We start from the raw sequence: 25,469 nt of genomic DNA, 5'->3' as shown, positions 1-25,469 counted from the left end.
GAATGATAGGTGGTGGTCGGAGGGGCCGTAGGCGCAAACTGGCAGCCACGCTTCCGTCAGTCTACCCCAGGGCAGCTGTGGCTACTGATTTAGCTTACCACCACCAGGTGTGAATGAATGTTGAGTCCCACTTCTCTATGAACGCTTTGAGTGTTTAGAAAAGCGTGATATAAATCTAATTTTTTTTTTTTATTGTTTTTTTTAAATTAGTCACACTGTTTTATAAGGCGCAGGGTCCAAAGTGTAGGAAAAAAGTAGCGGGTTATGGTGCAGAATTTACGGTAGTATAATAGCTGATGATTTTTATCAGCAAGTGTCTTAAACTCCGCCCACAGGCGCCAAGCGTACTCACCAGCTCTGGCAGCTCCGAGGAGGACCTTCTGGCCAACTGGCAGCGCATGTTCGTGGACAAGATGGCCGCTCCGCCGCAGCAGCAGGCAGCGGGTGGAGCATCCTCGTCGGAGCGCCACCGAGCGGCGTACTCCGACGGCGAGGAGGGCTCCTCGGCACACAGCTGGACTCCGAGCCGCGGCTCCAGCCTGGACACGGACACCGACACGGAGCCACGCCCCTACGGCGCGGGCCAATACGGAGGCAGCGGCGACTCTGTGGACGCCGGCGAGCGGCTGCTGATGAAGCTGGACGAAGACGGCGGCAGCGGGGACACGGCGCTCACCATGACAACGTGCCACGCCGACGCTCCCGGAGAAGAGGAGCAGGAAGTCCCGCCCCGCCTCCTGGACTTTGACCCCACCTTCGCTGCGGCGGCGCTGCCGCGACCTCACAGGAGCCCCAAGAGGATGGGCGTACACCACCTGCACCGCAAAGATGGCCTGAGCCACGCCCACCAGCACCTGATGGACTGAAACCCCGCCCACCCAGGTCTGACACCACACCCACCCAGGATACAGCCATACACGCACTTTCCGTGCCTACCATCTGCGCTACGACGTCAGGTCGAAGGTCAGACAGAATCATCATCCACTGTGGGGGCGGGGCTATCGTTTTTTTATTCAATTGCTTTATCTGGAGGAGGAAAACCAACTTTCGAATGTGGATGCATCATTTTTAGTTTTACTCCTTATCAGGTGAAAATGTGCATTAGCAGGTTAGCACGCTAGCAGCTGCGGGGGTGTATGTTTGGGGCACCTAACAATTCCATCCGATTCTTAGGTAGACTATTCCATTCAGAATCGATTCAAACAATGTGTTTTTCTGGGGTGTCCAAACTACGGCCCACTTTCGTGTTCATTTTGGCCCGTGATAGGTCTCACGTTTATTTCGGAATCTGGCCCGTGGGCTGCCTCCGACTTAATTTCAAACATCTGACAATATAATTGCTTCAACTGTGCCACTATCTTGGAGACTACGTGAGTAGCTCATGTTAATGACCATGAATTGCTCTCTGAAGTGTACGTAGCACAGTATTTTTATATATGACCCAATCCAAACAACCATTACCACTCACGATGCAAAAAGTCAACAAACATGGTCACACACAACACAACCTGCTCACTGAACTTTGTGGATATTATAAAAAATGTCCATGATACAACACGTAATTCAAAATTAGACTTAAACTTCCTTTTATTGTCATTCAAATTTGAACTTTACAGTACATAGAAGAACAAAATTTTGTTGCATTAACTCTTGGTAGTGCAGGATAAAAGAACAATAAGGTGCATATATAAATAAATAGATTACTGTACAGATAAATATATTGCACTTTTGCATATGCATCCACCAATTCGAATCCACTGCAATGCATGATGGGAAAATGCAAAACACACTCCACACTTATCCATTTTTGGCGCATTTGAGCTGCTTGATATTTTTGATTGATGATAAAACTTTAAGAAGGTCGTCATGGAAGTAAACACGGTAGCAGTCAAACTTTCACATACTCTTAATATCCAGTTATATTATTAATTATATATCCATCATATTAACATAACGTGTTTATATATGTGTATGTATGTATATAGTTGCGTGTATATATGCGCGTATACGTACGTATGTATGTATATGTATGCGACATGTGTGTATATATATACATATATACGTATGTATATATGCGCGTACATATGTATGTATATGTACGTGTATGTATGCGTACTTATATATTTACGTATATATGTATATAGTACATATATATATATATATATATATATATATATATATATATAGTATACGCGACCCCAAAGGGAATAAGCGGTAGAAAATGGATGGATGGATGTATACAGTGTGTATATATGTATATAGTACATATATAAATATTTATATAGTATATATATGTATATACTACATATATAAATATGTTTACACACGTGTGTATACATACATATACAAATATATGTATACATATGCATGTATACAAATATACGCATACATATATGCACATATATGTATTTATATATACATATATACACATATATATGATATATATGTATACTATATACATATATATTCACACTATATACATATATGTATGTGTGTATATATATATATATATATATATATATATATATATATATATATATATATATATGTGTATATATATATATATATATATATATATATATATATATATATATATATATATATATATATATATATATTGGCCAATTTTATTTAATTATTTTTAGCACAATCTATCCCCCAAATCAAAAAGTTTGGACACCCCTGTATTATTTGCTGTAATAATTATAATGAAACATTTTTAAAACAGGTTCCAACTTATAAAAGCTCATTCTGCTCGCATGGTGATGTTCTAAAAACGTACTTTTTAAAATTGATTCCAACATTTTTTTTATGTTGACTTTTGAAAACGAAGAATCGATTTTGAACTAGAATGAATAAGAATCGCGATTCGGATGCAAATCTTTTAATCTTTTGTTTTATTTTTTCCAGCACCCTTACCAACAGCACGTTAGCACTAGTTTCTTCTTCCAGATGATTGTCTTTTATTGTTGTTGGCGAAGGTAACAATGAGAATGTGACCAGCGCAGAATGACGCTCACCGAGAACACTGATTGATTGACACCACGTCTGTCTTATTCGTCCAGTATTGATCACCTCTAATGTCCAGTATTGATCACCTCTGATGTGTAGTATTGATCATTTCTGATTATTCAGTCAAATCAGAATCAGGTCAAATTCAGCTGATAGGGACGAACACATGAATGCGTTTATGGAAAAAAAAAAAAAAATTCTCGTTAGATGATGCGGTCCCTGACTGAGCGGCTGTTGCATTGTGGGACGCCGTCTACTTTGGTTGCGTCAGCCATGTTCATTGCAAAGATTTTCAAGTTGGAAAAAGGGCTGCTAACAAAATAAAAGCCTCCCTGGCTGCTCGCTGCAAGAGCGCCCAAAGGCAGCGCGGTCTTCCAAAGGCAGCGCGGTCTTCCTTGCCTTCATCATTTCAATATTTCAGATGAAGCAGTTGGAGTAAAAATAGATTTTACCTTCTGCATCTTTAATGAGTCATCACCTCTCGTCATCTTTTCTCTTTTCTCTCAGGGCGCTTCTTGTCTTTGTCTCTACTTTTTCCTAAATGCCCTAAAGGATATTTGTAAAATTCCATTGACTAATCATTTGGATTGCGAACTTTCATTTTGAAGTTGCCTGCCATGTCCCACAATGCATCAGGACAGCTGCTCACAGGAAGCGCCTGTCACCGTTTTGTTTACACAAGAAGGTAATCATTAAAGTCAGTGTTTTACTTTTTGCTAGATTATCTTCACCTCGTTTTCAGAATCCAAGCTAGCTGCTAATTAGCGTTTGTTGTGTTTACTTAGCAAACTTGTGCTAGCACGTGTTCGCCTGGCGTGACAACACAACACAACATGGCTGCCAGGGGAGCGCAGTTAAGTGACTGAAAGGAACTTTGATGTAACGCCGCCTCCTCGTCAACCGGTGGTTGCATGGATGCTGACCTTTGACCCCAGCCAAGCACTGCAAGCTCTCCTGACTGAACTCTTCCCGTAGTTTGATTTCCTTGTCTTTGTTGGACAAAAGTGCTTAAAATGATTTTATTTTCTCAATTTGTAAACTGATGTATATTTTAAAATTAAAAACGTAAACACCTGTAGTGTCTTGCGAGACTGTCAGTGGTCACATGACGGCGTTAGACCATTCACTTCCTCTGCGAGACAGAAAAACGATTTGGGTCCATTGTTTTAAAACCTTAAAGGCCTACTGAAATGAGATATTGTCTTATTTAAACGTTGGGTAGCAGGTCCATTCTATGTCATACTTGATCATTTCGCGATATTGCCATATTTTTGCTGAAAGGATTTAGTAGAGAACAGCCACGATAAAGTTCGCATTTTTTGGTCGCTAATAGAAAAGCCCCGCCTTTACCGGAAGTCGCAGACGATGACGTCACATGTTGATGGCTCCTCATATCCTCACATTGTTTTTAATGGGAGCCTCCAACAAAAAGAGCTATTCGGACCGAGAAAACGACAATTTCCCCGTTAAGATTTGTGTTTGAGGATATTGATAGCGACGGACTAGAAAAAAAAAAAAGTAAAGAAAAATAAAGACGCGATTGCATTGGGACGGATTCAGATGTTTTTAGACACATTTACTAGGATAATTCTGAGAAATCCCTTATGTTTCTATTGTGTTGCTAGTGTTTTAGTGAGTTTAACAGTACCTGATAGTCGGAGGTGTGTGTCCACGGGTGTCTTGACGCCAATGTCTCAGGGAAGTCGACGGCAGCTTTATGGACGGCGCAAGCTCAGCTGATCTCCGGTAAGAAGCGACTTTTTACCACAATTTTCTCACCGAAACCTGCTGGTTGACATTCGGTCGGGAAGCATGTTCGCTTGACCGCTGTGATCCATAGTAAAGTTTCACCTCCGGGAATTTTAAACAAGGAATCACCGTGTGTTTGTGTGGCTTAAGGCTAAAGCTTCCCAACTCCATCTTTCTACTTTGACTTCTCCAATATTAATTGAACAAATTGCAAAAGATTCAGCAACACAGATGTCCAAAATACTGTTTAATTATGCGGTTAAAGCAGACGACTTTTAGCTGTGTGTGTGCGCAGCGCTCATATTTCCTAAATGTCCGTGACGTGACGCAAACACATCATTACGCGACGTTTTCAAGAAAAAACTCCTGGGAAATTTAAAATTGCAATTTAGTAAACTAAAAAGGCCGTATTGGCATGTGTTGCAATGTTAATATTTCATCATTGATATATAAACTATCAGACTGCGTGGTGGGTAGTAGTGGGTTAAAGTAGGCCTTTAAGTTAATTTTGAAAGTTATTCTTTATTCAATTATTATTTCAAACTTCTTTTCACATAGAACTTTATTTACAAACTGCTTTGACTACATCAATTTTAAATAAGATTTTTATTAAGTTTTGTATTCATATTTTTTTACTCGTTTAAATTATTTTTTATAACATGCTACTTGTTTTGTTTTTTTTATCCTTTTTTTTTAAATGTATTACCCTGCGAATTGTTTTTATTTGACGGAAAGTTTTTTCTTTTTAACAAAACTATGTACAAACTGCTTTGTGTAGTTATTTTTGGAAGATTTTTGTTAAAATCTATATTTACTTACAAACAGCTTTGACTCCTTTGAATTTCAAAATTAATTCATTTGGAAGTTGTTTTTTTAAACAAGGAACTTTATTTACAAACCACTCTGACAGCATTGATTTATTTGATTTTTTTTAAGTTTATTCTTATTTTCTGAAAAAAAATTTCAAACAGGACTTTATTTACACACCACTTTGACTGCATTGATTTAAAAAAAAAATGTTTTCAAAGATTTTTTTCAAAGAAGGCTTTATTTACACACCACTTTGACGCAATTGATTTTAACGTTGTTTTTTAAAAAACAAATAACTTTATAAACAGAAATGGCATAACAATTTTCTAAATTAAAATGACAAGCAAGAAATATTTTAAACTTAATTTTATTGCGATAGTGGCAAGGAAGTCAGTTAGTCGAACCGTAGAAGCGACCTTCAAAATAAAAGACTTAAGCAGGAGGTAGAATTCAGAGTTGTTAGACTGGTTTTCTTTCAAAAAACTGGTCTAGAATCTGGTCCAGGTGCTCTTCATCGTAGTCTCGCACCATCATCAGCTCGCCATTGTCTGCCCCTCGGATCATGGCCGACAACGCTGCAACAGGAAGTCAAATGTCATGTGTGGAAAACACCAGATTGGTTGGTTGGCTGTGAAGGCATATTGTTGATACACATCTGCGCTCAAACGAGTGCTCACTGCGTCCTGATGAAGGTCGGAAGAGACACAAGATCCTCTTCCTCATGGTGTAGGCGTGGCCAAGCTCGTAGCCCACGCCCAGCGACGGCTGCGTCACCTCGGCGACGACCACTGTGGACAAACAATAGCAATTAGCATTCAGATGGAGTGAAATTAAATTAAACTAAACTACACAAACACACACATTAAATAAAGAAATTGTTTTTACTAACACCCACCAGCTCGCAAGTCAGAAAACATTTTCTTCCGATAAAATGATTTGCAGGTGAAACTATTTTCTTGAAGTTAAAACTATTGGTAGTATTATTCCAACAGTGTGACACTTTAAAACTTGGAGCAACTGTAATTCACAAAGTGGAACAACAGTTAATTTAAGGCCTTCGGAGCTACAGTTATTTGCGCATTGTGCCGTCTGCCAAAAATAAGAGAAGACAAAAACAGGGTGGGTAGTAATGCAATATGGCGGACATAAGACTTGAAACAAGCTCAACCTGTCCGCCATTTTATTCCCCACCCTGCTTCTTCTTCTTTCCTTTTTAAGCGGAACGTTACTGCCAAAAGTTCAACCTGAACAAATATTTTTTCATACTTTCGTATCATTTTTCCTAATTGCAGAAATGTGTTTATTTTACTTGAAAATTGTTGTTTAAAATTTAAGAAATTATTTTCATACACGGTGACAGAGTTGGTTAGTGCGTTTGCCTCACAATACGGAGGTCCTGAGTAGTCCTGGGTTCAATTCCAGGCTCGGGATCTTTCTGTGTGGAGTTTGCATGTTCTCCCCGTGACTGCGTGGGTTCCCTCCGGGTACTCCGGCTTCCTCCCACCTCCAAAGACATGCATCAAGGGATAGGTTGATTGGCAACACTAAATTGGCCCTAGTGTGTGAATGTGAGTGTAAATGTTGTCTGTCTATCTGTGTTGGCCCTGCGATGACGTGGTGACTTGTCCAGGGTGTACACCGCCTTCCGCCCGATTGTAGCTGAGATAGGCACCACCGCCCCCCGTGACCCCAAAGGGAATAAGCGGTAGAAAATGGATGGATGGATTTTCATACTTATGAATCATTTTTGTACTTGCATAAAATTGTTTTTATACTGGGGAATTGATTAATGAAGTTTTTTTTTTTTTTTGACTTTCCAACTGTTTTTAATTTGCGAATAATTTCAAGAAAATACTGGCAAAATAATATTAATTGCAAAGATGTGTTTTTTTACTTGGAAATCATTTTTATAACTGACTAAAATAAAATCTGTTTTTTTGTTTTTATTTACCTGCGAATGTTTTTTTTTTATTGCAGATTTGTTTTTTTACTTCCAAATCGTTTTCATATTTGAAGAAATTCGTTTTTTTGTTACTTGCAAACAGGGGCGGTTCTAGGCATGCTTTTATGAGGGGGCAGTCAGAAATGTGAAGGGGGTATCATGTGTACACATCATGCTCCAGCACTTTTTTTTCTGTGCTTATAGTAGTAAAGATGCTTTCTTCATTGTAATGGGTCTTTAGCTATGTGTCCAACCCCAACCTGGAGTAGTGGATTGCACTTTGTCAGGCCTTTACCTTCAGACCTGTCCAACTTGGGTGTGCCACCTGAAAACTAAGCTCCTGCTGGTATAGCTCTTACGGTCACTGAGGCCCGCAAACCCCCTGACCACAATAAGGTGGCAATCCCTCAGGGGGAGAAACTGAAAAATAAAAATAAATGAATAAAATAAAATAAAACATCCTTCATCCAGATTTTATCAACCAACAACATAGCATTTATCCTAACTGGATGGCCTAACTCTCAAATAAATTTTGACCCAAAGTAGGACTTCACACACTACAGTCAATATTTACAAAACTGAAAGGTAGTCTGATGAATAATGATAAAAAAGAATATCAAACGAATTTATAAAACAGAACATGGGCACTCATCTGGGCACAAAATTAATTCACTCCAATGTATGTGTGTTGCCCACTTGCTTGTAAATTGATGAAAACGGCAGTGTTTTTGTTTTTAGGTGTCTTGGTCATATCAAATGAAACTTATAATTTGTTTATTGCAAAATGTAGATTGAAACATTAAAGGTTGACTATGTAGAATTACAAGAAAAACAACAGAAAAAGAATTCCAGCAGTCGATTGCCAGACCGTTGCTAAGTAAAACGGGCCGTTGCCAAGGACTCCGCTCTGAACAGAGGACAGCAGAGGAGGACTGCTAAGCAGGATATATACCTTATGTTTCATTTTTACCGTCATTAACAGCATCATAAATGACTTGTACCTTGTTACAGGGACAGTGGAGGCTCTCTGCCTTCCAAACCACTGCTGCTCAGAGCCTCCGCTGTCACTGCTCTCGTCAAGTTGTAAAAAAAAAACGGAACTCCGTAGCACCGAAAGTCCGCGACGATAAACGTGTTTATGACAGATAAGACTGCACAAATACACCCATCCTAACAAGTATATGATAAATGTAGACAACTTTTCCTTTTCTTTTACTTTGATACTGCAACAGTGATTGTATGTTTACTGAGGGCTGAGGGGTGTGTGCGGGTATGTGTCTGCTGCGCAGCCTGTGGAATGGCGTAGCGGAGGGAGGGATGAGAGGGAAGCCGACACTACTATATTGTGTGTCACTTTTTCGGCGGATTTTTCCGCTAGTGCAGATAATTTTGTCAACTTTTAATGTAGTAATTTTGTGAGTTTATTAAAATTTGCTTTCTCAAATTTTGATTTGAGGGGGCAAGACATTTATTTAAGGGGGCTCTGCCCCCTCTTGCCCCTGCGTAGAGCCGGCCATGCTTGCAAATCGTTTTTCCTAATTGAGGAAAATGTTTTTTTTACTTGCGCATAGTTTTTGAAATTGCAACATTTTTCTTATTACTTGCAAATGTTTGGGGCGAGTTAAAAACATGTGTGTTTGTGGAGTTTCAGCAGTAATTTCACTTCATAAATTGAGCGTTTAAACTTGGAATTGGAGCTAATCTGCAGGATGTTTGTGAAGAAAGTCACCATCAGCTTGTGTGAGCCAGTCCAAGTCCCGGTCATGAATCTCTCGGTCACCTGAACGCCCCTCTCCTGTCAATCACAGAGCAGTGACGTCACACACAACTCTTTTATGACTCGATGCAGCTGCCAGCAATGACCTCTGACCTTTGTCCGTGAGCGTGCTGCAGCTGACGTGTTCGGTCAGGACGGTTCCGAACGTTTGAAGTTTTTGGACTATTTTCTGGTAGACGTGCACGTCGTCCCTGCCGCCACGGATACTTCCGCAGAAATAAATCTTCATGTTTTCTTCCTTCCTGAAAAGTTTCCCACTGGTCACGAGTGCTCGAGCTCCCGCGTTTTCAACTTGGCGACGTCACATCCGGTGGGTTTGCGGGTCCTCCCAGGAATGTGACGCATCGGCCGGAAACACCGACGAGCCAATCACAGAGCAAGCCCCGCCTATTGTGCTGACACCAGTTTCCGGATGGCGCTCCATTTAAAGCAATATAAAGTTTTTCTAGACAAAAGTGTCATCGTCGTTAAAGTCTGCTTTAGGAACACTAACAAGCGAGACGGTTTTAATTAAATAGGTGTTTTCTTTTATTCCATTGCCATATCCAGGAAATACGAAAGATTACAAATGTAACCCATAAGCGGTTTGGATCATCAATGACATGACGTCATCGGCAAACAATTCAACAATATTCGTCTGCCTCAAGGTAAGCAACAATTAAAGCATAATTTGTCTGTAAAATAAGACTTTTCTTTTGTTTAACCTGTGTGGTTAACCAGAGTCAAGCTAGCTAATAAATATCGGCATATACATGAATGTTTTTAAGTCGTAGCTAAATGCTAATGCTTGCTAACTTACAGGCCTACTGAAATGAAATTTTCTTATTTAAACGGGGATAGCAGGTCCATTCTGTGTCATACTTGATCATTTCGCGATATTGACATATTTTTGCTGTAAGGATTTAGTAGAGAACATCGACGATAAAGTTCGCGACTTTTGGTGCTGTTAAAAAAAACCTTGACTGTACCGGAAGTAGCCGACGATGTGCGCGTTACGTCACGGATTGTGGAGCTCCTCACATCTGAACATTTCTTACAATCATGGCCACCAGCAGCGAGAGCGATTCGGACCGAGAAAGCGACGATTTCCCCATTAATTTGAGCGAGGATGAAAGATTTGTGGATGAGGAAAGTGAGAGTGAAGGACTAGAAAAAAAAAGACTATACAGTGGAAGCGATTCAGATGTTATTAGACGAATTTACTAGGATAATTTTGGAAAATCCCTTATCTGTTTATTGTGTTACTAGTGTTTTTAGTGAGATTATATGGTTGTACCTGTACAACCTGAAGGTTGGCCCCGCACCTTTCTTCAGCACCAGTCGACGGGTGGTGGCGATGCCCATCTCTGCCCTTCGCAAGGGACCCTTTTCGAAACACGATATTTCGAAATGATTGCTGCAATACACTTTACTTTGTGTGTGTGGTCCAATCCAACCATGTTCGCTTGACCGCTCTGTTCCATAGTAAAGCTTCACTGTCATCTTTCGGGAATGTAGACAATGAAACACAGGCGGCCGCAATACACCGCTTCCCACCTACAGCTTTCTTCTTTGACGTCTCCATTATTCATTGACGAAATTGCAAAAGATTCAGCAACACAGAAGTCCAGAATACTGCGGAATTAAGCGACGAAAACAGATGACTTATAGCTGGGAACGGTGCTAGAACAAAATGTCCTCCACAATTGCACGCGTCATCATACCGCGACGTTTCAGCAGGATACTTCGGCGAGAAATTAAAAATTGCAATTTAGTAAACTAACCCGGCCATCTTGGCATGTGTTGCAATGTTAAGATTTCAACATTGATGTATAAACTATCAGACTGCGTGGTCGGTAGTAGTGGGTTTCAGTAGGCCTTTATTTAATGTAGTCATTTTTTCTTGGAATGATGAAATTAAGTCATACATGAACAATATTCCACCTAAACAACATTGATACACATTCACAGCAAATTGAAAGTATTTAATGTCTTTATTTATGTTACAACAACAAAAAAATGACCGACAATTCTTTCCATGTCTCTTTGACTCAGTAGGGACACCTAGTGGCTTGGAGGCCAGTACGATTTCATTTATGATGGGACAAATATCCTATTTACACAACTTATTTACACGTTTTGAACACCGTGACAACAGGGTTGATGCAAAGGTGTGCTAAATTTTTTTGACCTGAGCATAGGCCTGGGCAATATGGTCTAAAAAAATAAAATCTCTGGGTTTTTTTACCCCCCCCCCCCCCCCCAAAAGAAATTCCCCCTACTTTTTAAGGCCCGATTTTAATTAATCAAGTAGTAGTAGAAGCAGCATCTCACTCTGAGTAACGCATTTTTATATAATGATTTTTTTTTTAAATTAGAAAGAAATTGGACTTTGTAGAAAATAGTATTTGTCGAAAAACTAAAAATGAAATGTAGCTATTTTAGCTATTTCTGAAATATATATTTCTATGGCAGGCAAAATTTCTGTATTGAAATTAAAAAAAAATTGGAAAGATGCAGCATGCAAATAAACATTTGAGGTGGATGAAGTACAAACGTAAATCTTCTTTCTTGAGTAAAATACGTGTGCAAATAAAAATGTAGCATTGAGGTCTGCGTATTTTTAATTCAAGGTTATACAGAGTGCGTCCTGTGGCTAATTTGCACAATCATTAACATTCTATTAGCTTTTTTTTTTTTTCAAATTTTGAAGGCATACACATTGTCAAATATTTTGTTGCTTAACAAATGCTACCGTTTAGCATTATTTTGGTAGTTAATGCAAGCTAAGCATTTATTTTACACATTTTTCAAATGTGCACCTGAGAGCATCCATCCATCCATTTTCTACCACTTATTCCCTTTGAGGTCACGGGGGGCGCAGGAGCCTATCTCAGCGTCAATCGGGGTACACCCTGGACAAGTCGCCAACTTATCACAGCACCTGTACTTGACACATGTTACCATTAGTATTTTAACAGGTAAACACCTCAATGTTATATATTTTAGTATTTCACTAATGCTAACTGTAAGGATACTATTGTTTTTCTTTTAGCATTGATTTGTTAGCATGCTAGCTCATTTTGCTGGTATACACAAGTCTTATCTTTTGTTAAATGACCCTACCTTGTTAGTATGCTAACTTATAATTTCAGTTTGGCCTTAGCTCATCAGTGTTCACAAAAAATTTCTACCGAAATTGCATTTTTTTGTTGTTTGAAAAAAAATGTATGTGTTGTGCTGGTTTTGAAGGTGGCCCTGCGATGAGGTTGCGACTTGTCCAGGGTGTACACCACCTTCCGCCCGATTGTAGCTGAGATAGGCACCAGCGGCCCCCCGCGACCCCAAAGGGAATAAGCGGTAGAATATGGATGGATGGTTTTGAAGGTGAAAATACCAAAATGACCCCAGCATCCTTTGATTTGTCAGTCTGTGGAAAAAGTTTGGGCACCCCTGGTTTTAATGGATGGATGAAAACAGGCTTTTTCCTGTTTGAGCAACTTTTTCCCCAACATGCATGGCCCCTCGTGTAAATGATTCCACCACAGTAAGCCGCTGTTTAGCAGGAGTCTGTTTCTGGTTATGTTCTTGTTCGCCTCGTAAAGAGTTGTATTTCCCGCACTCGGCTGGATGCTTGGGTTTCAGACTATGGAATAAGTTTGTTGTGATGCTGCCTTGTTTTAATCACACTTTGCAGCTAGCAGTCATGTGTTCCATGCATGTTGCCGCAAATCTAAACTACTGACAACTCTTGTTTGTGTTAGCAGGAGCCATGTTTTTCTCTGCTCAGGAAATACAGGCAAGGAGGGGAAAAATATGCCCTAAAAAAAAAGTAGATTTATTTTTTTCCATCGTCTGCAACAAAAAAAACTTGTTAATCGATAAATTTGATGTATCGCCCAGGCCTGCCTGTGCATAAGAGTTTAAACTCCACAAAGATCCGCTTTGCATTGCAGCATCAAGGTTTTAGTACATATGAACTGACAATAAAAGGAAAACCAGCAACAGACGTTGCAATTTTCGGTGTCACCACAACAAAAGTTTGAAAGAGAAATAGGAAGATGGTTGTGTGGGGCTTAAATGTTAAGCGCTGCCGCCGCAACGTCGATCACGGTGGCGTTGAGCTTGGGGCACATCCCTGGCCACCCTCGGCATGCCGGGCATGGGGGGTCCTTCGAGGGAGTCCAGAATCACTGGAAGGAAAAAAGGAGGTCTCATTCTGACAGAACGTGAACGGTCGACGGGGGAGGGGTGAAAAAACAGGACGGGGGAGCACCTTCGACAACTTTGTGGTAGGCGAAGTGAAGGTAGAGCAGGAAGAGCATGTGGAGGAGCGACACTGTCCCGCACAAGAGGAGGCGAGGGCTTCGACCGACCGTACGAGACAGCAGGGCCGCTACCTGGAAAGAAAACACAGCAAGTTTAAACCTGTGTGAAGTCGACCCACCATTTTGTCAAAAACTCTAACTTGCCCCATTTTTTTTGTCTCACTGGTAAAGATTCTTGATTATTAACATTTATTTTCATGACCAGGTGCCCCATCTTGTCCCAATCTCCACAAACTTGGCCCGATGTGCTACAAAAATGTTTGGTCAAACCATTATAGTTTTTAACGAATTATGACTCATAACCAGCTACATAAAACGTTAATAACAAAAATGTTTGGTGCAACTATAATAGTTTTTAACAAATTATGACTCGTAGCCAGCTTCATAAAACATTGATAACATAAAAACTATAATAATTACACCAAACATTTTTGCCTCACAAACCATTGGGACAAGATTTTGACATCGTTATAAACACATTAATTACCTGTTAATATAAGACTTTAATATATAAACTGTTATAGTTGGACAAAAATGTTTGGGGAGATTTTGACGAGGTAGTAGCTCTGGTGATGAATACAAAAATGTTAATAGCATCAAAACTACAATAGTTGATAAATTAACTAATTGTTAACATAAAGACTAATTGTTAATAACAAACTATAAGACAAAAATGCAGCACAAAAGTTTGGGAAAATTTTAACAGTGTGGTTCCAGTTATCATTAATAACATGTAATTTACACGTTAATAACATAAAACCATTGACCGTTAACTTAAACTATAATAGACAAAATAATGTAGCACAAACAATTGGGACACGTTTGTGCTACACGATTTTGACAAGATGTGTGTGTGTGGAGGCTGGTTATGAATTATAACTCGTTAATAACTTTAAACTACAATAGTTAAATCAAATAGGTTACCATTACAAACATAACACAAACAAATACGATAAGTTTGGGGAGATTTGGACAAAGTTAGGGTCTAGTTATGAATAATAATACATTATTTACTAACTAACAACATAAACTAGAATAGTTAAACATTATTACAGCATAAAGGAATGGAATAAGTTTGGGGTGATTTGGGCAAGGTGGGGGAGCTGGTAATGAATAACAAAATGTTAAGAGCATTAAAACTGTATTAGTAAATAACATACAAACTATAATAGTTAGACCAAAAATTGCACCACAAACTTTTGGGACATGTTTGGGGAGATTTTGACGTAGTTGGGTTGCAGTGATGGTTACTAACATAAAACCATTCAATGTTAACTTAAAAACCATAATAGTTAGACCAAATAATGTTGTAGCTCAAACGGTTGGGACAAAGTGAGGAGGAGAAGGGTCTGGTTGTTAATAATAAAACGTTGACAAATAATAGTTAACACAAACTCTATTAATCGTTAGCCGAAGAGGTTTACTGCACACACGTTAGGAACAAGTTTGGGCAGATTTTCGGTGGGGGGGCTGGTTATGAATCATAACTCGTTAATAACTTAAACTATAATAGACTAAATGTTCGCAGCAGAAACATAAGAAAAGTCTAGGGAGATTTGGACATAGTTGAGGTCTGGTTATGATTAGTCTCACGTTATTTACATACCACCATAAAACAATAACATTTAAACGATAACAGACATTTTTTTACAGCATAAAGTGAATGGAACAAGTTTGGAGTGATTTGGACAAGGCGGGGTTATGAATATCAAAATGTTAATAGCATAAAAACTATAATAGTTGATAACAACTATAATAGACAAAAAATGAGGAACAAACATCTGGAAAATCTTTGGGTATATTTTTACAGTTTGGGTCCAGTTATGATTAATAACATGTTATTTACACGTTAATAACATAAAACCATTTTAACGTTGACTTAAAAACTACAATAGACAAAATAATGTTGTAGCACAAACAATTGGTACACGTTTGGGGAGATTTTGACGAGGTGTGTTAATAACATCCAAACAATAATAGAACCACACTTTTTTTTTACAGCATAAAGTGAATGGAACAAGTTTTGGGTTATTTGGAAAAGGTGAGGTGGCGACATGTCCAGGGTGTACCCCGTCTTCAGCACGATTGTAGCTGAGATTGGCACCAGCTCCCCCCGCCACCCCAAAGGGAATAAGCGGTAGAAAATGGATGGATGGTTGGGGCACTACATAAGTTAATAGCATAACACCTATAATAGTTAATAACAAACTATAATAATTAATAACTTATCTATAATATTTATACTAAACTATAATGGTTAATAACATAAAAACTATAATGGTTAACGTTTGCGGTTCAGTTATGGTTAATAACATGTTACTCAAATACTATAATAGTTAGACAAAACAATTTTGTAGCACAAAGGATTGCGACAAGTATGTGGAGGTTTGACAACGTGAGGGTGCCAACTTGACACGTTTAGTTTCAAAATGGCGAGTGACATGTGGCTGATGGGAAAGGTCGCAGGTCACCATGCGCAAGGTGGACAGTCCTCCCAGCAGCAGCCAGAGGGCGTAGAAGAGGAAGTGGAAGTGCAGGTTGTAGCTCACCAGGAGGACCACGCAGTGGCCAAACAAGCCGTAGCCCTGAGCACACGTGGGAAGTGATGACAAGGTTACTGCCTTTTATTTGTTGCACTGCAGGGGGCGCCGTGCTCACTAACCAGCAGCGACAGCGTCTGCAACATGGTGATCTGCGCGTTGACCACATACGCCAGGAAGTAGATGAAGGACGAAACCCCGACCCAGTAGCCAAAACAGGTTCCGATGGCCGTGCCCATCAGAGTGCCCTCTCTCTGGAACCACATAGAACACCTTTTTCTTAAACATGTGTTGTGTGTGTGTGTGTGTGTGTGTGTGTGTGTGTCCTCACAATGACGGTCCCAGACGTCTTCATCCCTTGCAACAAGATGGCAACCAGTGTGAAGACCAGCATGAGCGGTCCGTACAGCTCGCCTGCAATCTTCTACACACACACACAAACAGAAGGTGGCGTTAGAGGGACGTCAAAGTAAGGCGTTTACACAGCAAGTGGGCGCACCTGAGGGAAGTCCACCATCCGGACGGGGATCAGTGACTCGATTAACCTGCAGGAACACAACAATGGGCGTGTGGCTGACGGGAAACAGCTGCGATTACACAGGAAGTGACCGCGTCACCTACCTGCTGCGCACCTGGACGGGCTCCACGTCAAAGTACGGTCTGAGGATGTCGATGTTGGCGTACAGGTTAAAAGCTCGGGAGGCCTGGCGCTTCCCTGCCTGCCACACCTGTGGACAACATACATTTAAAGGGGCAGGGCCTTTCAGCAGAAGAAAAGGTGCGACTTACCTCGTCCGCCACCTGTCGGCCTAGCTGGCCTTTCAAACCCTTCATGCCCAAGAACTCTGCGTTTTCGTCGTCTGCGTCTGCCGCCTCCTCCGTCACTTCCTCCTCCTCCTTCATCCTCTGATGCATCTCGCCCATGTCCTCAAAGCTGGAGCCCGACGTGTCGTCCATGTTCTCCATGTCGATGACCGCCGAGCCGCCGCCCTGAGCACGAAAACAAACTGAGCTGACGCTGGCACGACTTACCAGAAGTCCCACAATGCACTGCAATAGCTGCTCTGCACTCACTTTGTGTGTTCAGCTCTAAAAATATCCAAAAACCTCCAACAAGGTTTTATATATAAGCTGTAAATGTTTATATAATGTAGTAACATTCATGATAACATGTAAAATTTACATATTTTGATCATTTTAAGCATATGGCGGCGTATTAACACATCACAATCTTCACTTGTTCCTTCAAAAACAACACTAATCATAGCAGACTTCATGAGAAACTACTTTGGGACAAATGATGATCCAGAAAATTCTATTTTTGATTCTGAATAGAAGGTCTGAAAATGTTAAAAGCTGTGTGCTAAACAGACCCAGCTTTAATGAAACACTCACTATGGTTCCATGCACTGAATTAATCTGATTTCTCAAATAGTTTGTATTTTTTGTATTTCTACACCTAGTGTGAAGTCAGTGTCCATGCACACTCTCTAGTGCAGTGTTTTACAACCACTGTGCCGCGGTAGTGTGCCGTGAGATACAGTCTGGTGTGCCGTGGGACATTATCTAGTTTCACCTGTTTGGGTTAAAAACATTTTTTGCAAACCAGTAATTATAGTCTGCAAATTATGTGTTGTTGTTAAGTGTCGGTGCTGTCTACAGCTCGGCAGAATAACCATGTAATATTCCTCAATACCAGTAGGTTGCAGCGGGTAGACAATTGTTTTGTAGATGTCGGGAACAGCAGGGTGCAGGTAAAAAGGTATCTAATGCTTAAACCAAAAATAAACAAAAGGTGAGTGCCCCTAAGAAAAGGCATTGTAGCTTATGCAGTACGAAACTAAATCTGAACTGGCTACAAATATTAAACAACAGAATGCTGGACGACAACAAAGACTTACTCTGTAGCAAAGACGGCGTCCACAAAGTAGATCCAAACATGACATGACAATCAACAATGTCCCCACAAAGAAGTATAAGAACAACTGAAATATTCTTGATTGCTAAAACAAAGTAGATGCAGGAAATATTGCTAAAAGGAAGACATGAAACTGCTTCAGGAAAATACCAAGAAAAGACAAAAAAAGCCACCAAAATAGGAATGCAAGACAAGAACTAGAACACTACACACAGGAAAACAGCAAAAAAAAGTCTAAGTCATGGCGTAATGTGACAGGTTGTGACAGTACCCCTACTTTGAGACAAGAGCTACATTGATGCATGCTTGGTTATGGTTTAAAGTCATAACCAACAATTGCGACAACAACTTTTTATTGTCAACTGAGTTTCGTTTTATAATGATTTCTGCTGGTGGTGTGCCTTCGGATTTTTGCAACGCAAAAAATGTGCCTTGTCTCAAAAAAGGTTGAAAAAAACACTGCTATGATGTGATTATTGAGCACACACTGGAGGGCGCTTATTTCCTTTTTGGTTGTATTCGGACACGTGACTGCTTCCGGGGTTGTATACCGCACGTTGAGACTGGTGCACGCACAATACGAAGGGTCCCCCTCCGCTGCACACACCCACTTGAGAGATGTAGATTCCAATCGCATAATCAAGGTGTGTTTGTCCGACTTCAAAAACCGAAAACGATCGTATTAGGTGTTCCCGTTGGTTGTAGGATGCTTATTTAGAGCCAAACTATTTGAGAAATCGGACTAATTTGGTACATGGACACGTACTGACTCAGCATCATGTAGCAATATTGCTAAGTACGAAACAAGATTTACAAACTATGAACATAGTATAACAATCACTTACTGTACAATCTCTGCTCTCACTAAGATAAAGACTGATGGGATTCATATAGATGCTGCAAGTATATATGAATTGCAGTAACATACATGATAACATGTAATATTTACATATTTGGATCATTTTAAACATACAACGGCGTATAAATGTCACAGACGCATATCAACGTTCACTTTCCCTTCAACAACAACACTACTAATCATGGCAGACTTCATGAAAGACAACAAACATAATAAACAACCACTTACTGTACAATGTCTGCTCTCTCTGGGATGTTTATATATTTCGGTTTGGATGAATTAATCATAATCCTCACTGCAAACGAGCAGCATTTTCTCCAGGTCTAAGTTGGATGTCAGAGTGGACCAACTCGTCAGTCTATGTCCACAGTTGAGAGGCATGATTTATAATCTAAATTTGACTTTCACCAACTCAGAGGTGATGGAGCAGCTCAATATGTCAATCTAGCAGCATAACCTAGTTAGCTATCTGTGATCATGGCGCAGCTAAAAATAGTTTATCTCCCTTAGCGATTATAATAATACCGCTAATGCTCGATGAATATTCGGGTCATGGCATGTAAATGGAGTATTGTTTCCGCACTTACTGTACAATTTCTGCTCTCACTGGGATAAAGACAGATGGAATTTATATACATGCTGCAAGTATATATGAAATGTAGTAACATACATGATAGCATGTAATATTTACATATTTGGATCATTTTAAACATACGGCGGCGTATAAATGTCACAGGCGCATCTCAACGTTCACTTTCCCTTCAACGACAACACTACTAACCATGGCAGACTTCATGAGAGATAACAAACACAATAAACATTCACTTACTGTACAATGTCTGCTCTCACTGGGATGTTTATATCTTCCGTTTAGATGAATTAATCATAATCCTCACACATTTTCTCAGGGTCTAATTTGGATGTCAGAGTTGATCAACTTCTCAGTCTATGTCCACAACCTTCTACTATCCAGGTGACAGGCATGATTTATAATCTAAATTCAATTTTCACCAACTCAGAGGTGATGCAGCTGCTCAATATGTCAATCTAGCAGCATAAGCTAGTTAGCTATCTGTGATCATGGCACGGCTAAAAATAGTTTATCGCCATTAGCGATTTAAACAACAATATATACTCTATTAATATTCAGGCCAGGTCACGGCATGTAAATGGGGTACCGTTTCTGCTGTTTAGATGTTTTTAGCCAGAATAGCTTAATACCATTACCTGCATTGTTAGCCACCTCTTTCTTACCTGCTGTATATAATGAGTTAAAACATAAAAACATATCTTCTTGTCTTACAAAAGGATAATGAAATATGGAAAAAAATAAATAAAATACAGTTCTTCTTTATGATAATGATGAACTTACCTTTATTATTTCCTGTATATTACATATATATGAGCAGTTTTTTCTTGGAAAATTCCACATGGAATGTGCTGTAATGACAATAAACCATGCTAAATTGATTGATTGATTGATTGATAGATAGAAACTTGTATTAGTAGATTGCACAGTACAGTACATATTCCGTACAATTGACCACTAAATGGTAACACCCGTATAAGTTTTTCAACTTGTTTAAGTCCGGGTCCACGTTAATCAATTCATGGTGAAGTAATAGCACTGATGAACTACATTATTTAATCGTACTTGTCGGCTGCATATTTCATATCTGCGACATATTTGTAAAGAAGAAAGGAGGAGGAGGACTAAGTTGTTTAGTGAACTTGCAGCATTTCTATCATGCAGTTAATTTGGGGGTTTGTGTGTTGGTTTTTGCCATTTTTTCAATTTGCACACTTTTCCTATATTTGTTTCCCCTATGTTTTATGATGTGTGTTTTAATATAATGTTCTGTTTTAAATTGGCCCTTCCTTGTCATTACAGGTATTAAAATAACCCTGCCATACATTTGTGCTGCAAAAAAAGAATGCATATTGTAGTTTTTTTATGTTATTAAAGTTGTGTTATTCATAATCCCAGACAAAAGGCAGTGTTATTTAAATATTTTCAATAATAAAAAGGGGGGCCAACTTCACACAAGTGGAACCACCGTACATCAGCAATGATGGCCCTGCGATGAGTTGGCGACTTGTCCAGGGTACACCCCGCCTTCCGCCCGAATGCTGCTGAGCTAGGCTTCAGCACCCTCCGCGATCCCAAAAGGGACAAGCGGTATATAATGGATGGATGGAGAATTTTGAGCTGAGAGATCCTAAAGTTTATGTTAGAGTCGCTCCTGGTTGGATTTAATTTACCCCCAATTTCTCAAAGACGACTTAATTTGACCTTTATTTAAGATTCCACTCGACAGACAGATGACACGCCGAAAAAGCGGCTAATGGAGTTAGCATGTTAGCTTACCTGGACGAGGTTGTCGTCGAAGCTTCCCCATGGTTCCGTGTTCGTGTGCCCCGAGCCCGCCGACATTTTGACGTCGTTTCAAGACTTTTCGACCACTTTACTCCGTCCTGGTGGCGTTGTTGTGACAACCGTTTCCGCCGGGGTTTTAAATACACACAATAGTTTAAATCTGAAGGTTTGTATTTGTAAAAACAAGCGACATTTTGCACAAACCGGAAACAACAGATTTACTCCGCCCACATGGGGGCGCTGTCAAGAGACGTTGGAGGCTGACGGTACGTCATGACGTCATACCTTCAAAGAAAACGTATATTTATATATAATTGTTGATTCTATAGATTGTATATGATAATTATATATACTATAGATTATATATATTTTATTACAGAGCGAACCAACCTCGGACAAGTGGAAGAAGATGGATGGATAGATTATTTATAATAATTATATATAGTATGTTATGCGCTATATACAATTAATTATATTTTTCTTAATTTTTTCCCCCCATTTTTTGTTAATTTTGTTAATTACCATGTTTTTTTTTTGTGTGTCATACCTTCAGGACGTTAGAGCTGTGCCCAAACTAAGAATTTCAGAAGCCGAAATTAAAATCAACATACATTTTAAAAAAACAACTGTATTTGCGCATTGTCAGTGTTCATCCATCCATCTTCTTCTTCAGCTTATCCGAGGTCGGTCGCGGGGGCAGCAGCCTAAGCAAGGAAGCCCAGACTTTCTTTCCCCCAGCCAAATCATCAAGCACTTTCTGGGCATTATTTTTATTATAATTATTTTATTTATTTTGTTGCAGATGATAATGGTGTAGTGCACAAGTGTCAAACTCAATGGGGCCCACGTCATTAAAGTACTTTATTTTTTCTTACTAGATGTATTGCTTCTTTCTGTTTTGACAGAAAAATATTTATGTACTGCATGCAATTGTATATATTTTAAACTAAAATATATTATCTAAAAATTTAACAAATATTATACTTTATTAAATAATTGATTTGAATGTGTGGGTTCCCTCCGGGTACTTCGGCTTCCTCCCACTTCCAAAGACATGCACCTGGGGATAGGTTGATTGGCAACACTAAATTGGCCCTAGTGTGTGAATGTGAGTGTGAATGTTGTCTATCTATCTGTGTTGGCCCTGCGATGACGTAGCGACTTGTCTAGGGTGTACACTGCCTTCCGCCCGATTGTAGCTGATTTAGGCACCAGCGCCCCCCGCGACCCACAAGGGAATAAGCGGTAGCAAATTGATGGATGGATGGATTTGATGTGTACGAATTTAGGTTGGAAAGTACTTATGTATGATTCTGTAATAATAACATTTATTATGGCCACGGATGAAGTGCTGGCTGTCCAGAGTCGGGACCCGGGGTGGACCGCCTGCCTGTGCATCGGTTGGGGACATCTCTGTGCTGCTGACCTGTCTCCGCTCCGGATGGTCTCCTGCTGGCCCCACAGTACACTGAACTCTCACTCTTATGTTAGATCCACTATGGACTGGACTTTCACAATATTATGCTAGACCCACTCGACATCCATTGCACCGGTCACCCACATCTGCGGTCCCCTCTAAGGTTTCTCATTGTCATTACCATGAATTGATTAACGTGGACCCCGACTTAAACAAGTTGAAAAACTTATTCGGGTGTTACCATTTAGTGGTCAATTGTACGGAATATGTACTGTACTGTGCAATCTACTAATAAAAGTATCAATCAATCAATCAATCAATCCCACTGCATTGAGTTTTTCCTTGCCCTGATGTGGGATCTGAACTGAAGATGTTGTTGTGCCTTGTGCAGCCCTTTGAGACACATGTGATTTAATGCTATATAAATAAACATTGATTGATTATCATACATAACAAAAAAAAACATTTTATTAAAATAAAAATTATTGTCTGAATTGACTCTTGATTTCAAAGTGAATTATCTAATTATCTGTGAAAAAGACAATATATTTTACAGTAAAAAAACACAGTCATTGGGATGTTAGTGTACAGTTTTCCATATATAGTTATACACCATAAAACAACCATAGACCAGTGGTTCTCAAATGGGGGTACGCGTACCCTTGGGGGTACTTGAAGCGATGCCAAGGGGTACGTGAGATTTTTAAAAAATATTCTAAAAATAGCAACAATTCAAAAATCATTTATAAATATATTTATTGAATAATACTTCAACAAAATATGAATGTAGGTTCATAAACTGTGAAAAGAAATTCAACAATGCAATATTCATTGTTGAAAGCTAGATTTTTTTGTGGATATGTTCCATAAACATTGATGTTAAAGATTAATTTTTTTGTGAATCCAGATGGATCTCTAGTACAATCCCCAAAGAGGGCATTTTAAGTTTATGATTACTACTATGTGTAGAAATCTTTATTTATAATTGAATCACTTGTTTATTTTTCAACAAGTTATTAGTTATTATTATATATATTTTTTCCAAATAGTTCAAGAAAGACCACTACAAATGAGCAATATTTTGCACTGTTATACAATTTGATAAATCAGAAACTGATGACATAGTGCTGTATTTTACTTCTTTATCTCTTTTTTTCAACCAAAAATGCTTTGCTCTGATTAGGGTGTACTTGAATTAAAAAAATGTTCACATGGGGTACATCACTGAAAAAAGGTTGAGAACCACTGCCATAGACTAATAGTTCTAGCGGCAGAGCAGCCTAGTTTTTACCGTTAAAAAAAACAGTGGTACCGTGTTTTCATTAACAGTAACACACCGTAAAAACAACAATTATATATTTTGATTTGAAAAAAATAAATGACCGCTCAATCACCAGAATTTTAACGCTAAAAACAGTAGTACCATTTTTCCAAAATAATAAAAAACATATATTTTGATCCGTTTTTCATTTCTGTTCACTGAGCATTTCAATTTTTTGTTATATGAAATACAAAATGAAAATTAAATGCAGTTATTGAATATTACACCAAAAAATAACCGTTTTTTAATTAGCTTTTTTGTTGTTTAATGTGAAATTCAAATAGTCCAAGTCCTTTTTTGTTTCAATTGTTGTAAAGAAAATTCAAAGATCAAAGAGTGCACTGTCCCTCGCCTCGACACGCTTTTTCTTTTTCTATTGGTAGAAAAATGTCACTGTTCATAACTTTTATGGACAGAATTTCTAGGCGCAGTCAAGGCGTTGAGGGGTTCCGGTTTGGTGGCTGCGGGATTAGATCTCTGCTTTTTGTAGATGATGTGGTCCTGATGGCTTCATCTGGCCGGGATCTTCAGCTCTCACTGGATCGGTTCGCAGCCGAATGTGAAGCGACCAGAATGAGAACCTCCAAGTCCGAGTCCATGGTTCTCCGCCGGAAAAGGCTGGAGTGCCATCTCCGGGTTGGGGAGGAGACCCTGCCCCAAGTGTAGGAGTTCAAGTACCCCGGAGTCTTGTTCACAAGTGGGGGAAGAGTGGATCGTGAGATCAACAGGCGGATCGGTGCGGCGTCTTCAGTAATGCGGACGTTGTATCGATCCGTTGTGGTGAAGAAGGAGCTGAGCTGGAAGGCAAAGCTCTCAATTTAACGGTCGATCTACGTTCCCATCCTTACCTATTGTCATGAGCTTTGGGTCAAGACCGAAAGGACAAGATCACGGGTACAAGCGGCCGAAATGAGTTTCCTTCGCCGTGTGGCGGCGCTCTCCCTTAGAGATAGGGTGAGAAGCTCTGTCATCAGGGAGGAGCTTAAAATAAAGCCGCTGCTCCTAAACATCGAGAGGAGTCAGATGAAGTGGTTTGGGCATCTGGTCAGGATGCCACCCGAACGCCTCTTTAGGGAGGTGTTTAGGGCACGTCCAACCGATAGGAGGCCAAGGGGAAGACCCAGGACACGTTTCTAGAACCTTTATTTAACCATATAAGAAACCCATTGAGATCAAAATCTCTTTCACAAGGGTGACCAGGCCAAGAGGTCAACAGCACATGTCACAGAGCAGTTTCAAAAAAGTAATACATTAAGACATACCTTTTAAAATACATAAAAGAGAACTGGGAAGACTGTGTCTCCCGGCTGGCCTGGGAACGCATTGGGATCCCCCAGGAAGAGCTAGACGAAGTGGCTGAGGAGAGGAAGGTCTGGGCTTCCCTGCTTAGGCTGCTGCCCCCGCGACCCGACCTCGGATAAGCGGAAGAAGATGGATGGA

At 39.7% G+C, this 25,469-nt stretch overlaps 3 protein-coding genes and 1 long non-coding RNA gene across 9 annotated transcripts in view; 2 read left to right on the top strand and 2 right to left on the bottom strand.

Moving 5' to 3' along the window:
- Positions 1 to 4,087, top strand: part of tjap1 (tight junction associated protein 1 (peripheral)) — a 31,432-nt gene extending 27,345 nt beyond the window's left edge. For 4 of the 5 annotated variants that reach the window (XM_061911408.1, XM_061911409.1, XM_061911407.1 and 1 more), the window contains one exon: positions 336 to 4,087. In XM_061911408.1, the coding sequence (XP_061767392.1) occupies positions 336 to 866 (531 nt within the window). In that variant the 3' untranslated portion in view covers positions 867 to 4,087. The remainder of the gene's footprint in view (positions 1 to 335) is intronic. The other variant, XR_009808199.1, reaches the window with a different exon arrangement.
- Positions 4,088 to 5,922: 1,835 nt separating this feature from the next.
- Positions 5,923 to 9,635, bottom strand: dnph1 (2'-deoxynucleoside 5'-phosphate N-hydrolase 1). The gene is made up of 4 exons (XM_061911412.1): positions 9,384 to 9,635; positions 9,243 to 9,308; positions 6,249 to 6,359; positions 5,923 to 6,146 (listed from the first exon to the last, which is right to left on the bottom strand). The coding sequence occupies exons 1-4, from the start codon at positions 9,517 to 9,519 to the stop codon at positions 6,031 to 6,033; spliced, it is 429 nt and encodes a 142-aa protein (XP_061767396.1). The 5' UTR covers positions 9,520 to 9,635; the 3' UTR covers positions 5,923 to 6,030.
- Positions 9,268 to 23,202, top strand: LOC133559553 (uncharacterized). The gene is made up of 2 exons (XR_009808200.1): positions 9,268 to 9,937; positions 22,641 to 23,202. It is a non-coding gene; the product is annotated as an uncharacterized LOC133559553 (long non-coding RNA).
- Positions 11,245 to 21,548, bottom strand: yipf3 (Yip1 domain family, member 3). Of its 2 annotated transcripts, XM_061911410.1 has the most exons (10): positions 21,283 to 21,548; positions 20,287 to 20,354; positions 16,927 to 17,127; positions 16,759 to 16,865; positions 16,637 to 16,682; positions 16,469 to 16,561; positions 16,260 to 16,391; positions 16,069 to 16,182; positions 13,546 to 13,669; positions 11,245 to 13,462 (listed from the first exon to the last, which is right to left on the bottom strand). In XM_061911410.1, exons 1-10 carry the CDS (start codon positions 21,311 to 21,313, stop codon positions 13,353 to 13,355), a joined length of 1,026 nt encoding a protein of 341 aa, XP_061767394.1. In that variant the 5' UTR covers positions 21,314 to 21,548; the 3' UTR covers positions 11,245 to 13,352. The 2 variants fall into 2 exon arrangements, with proteins under 2 accessions (XP_061767394.1, XP_061767395.1); XM_061911411.1 differs by lacking the exon at positions 20,287 to 20,354 and having other exon boundaries at positions 21,283 to 21,546.
- Positions 23,203 to 25,469: the final 2,267 nt, after the last annotated feature.

This window comes from Nerophis ophidion, linkage group LG09, assembly GCF_033978795.1.
Source record: "Nerophis ophidion isolate RoL-2023_Sa linkage group LG09, RoL_Noph_v1.0, whole genome shotgun sequence".
In the NCBI taxonomy this organism is placed as follows: Eukaryota; Metazoa; Chordata; class Actinopteri; order Syngnathiformes; family Syngnathidae; genus Nerophis; species Nerophis ophidion.
This window is presented reverse-complemented; position numbering and strand designations above follow the sequence as displayed.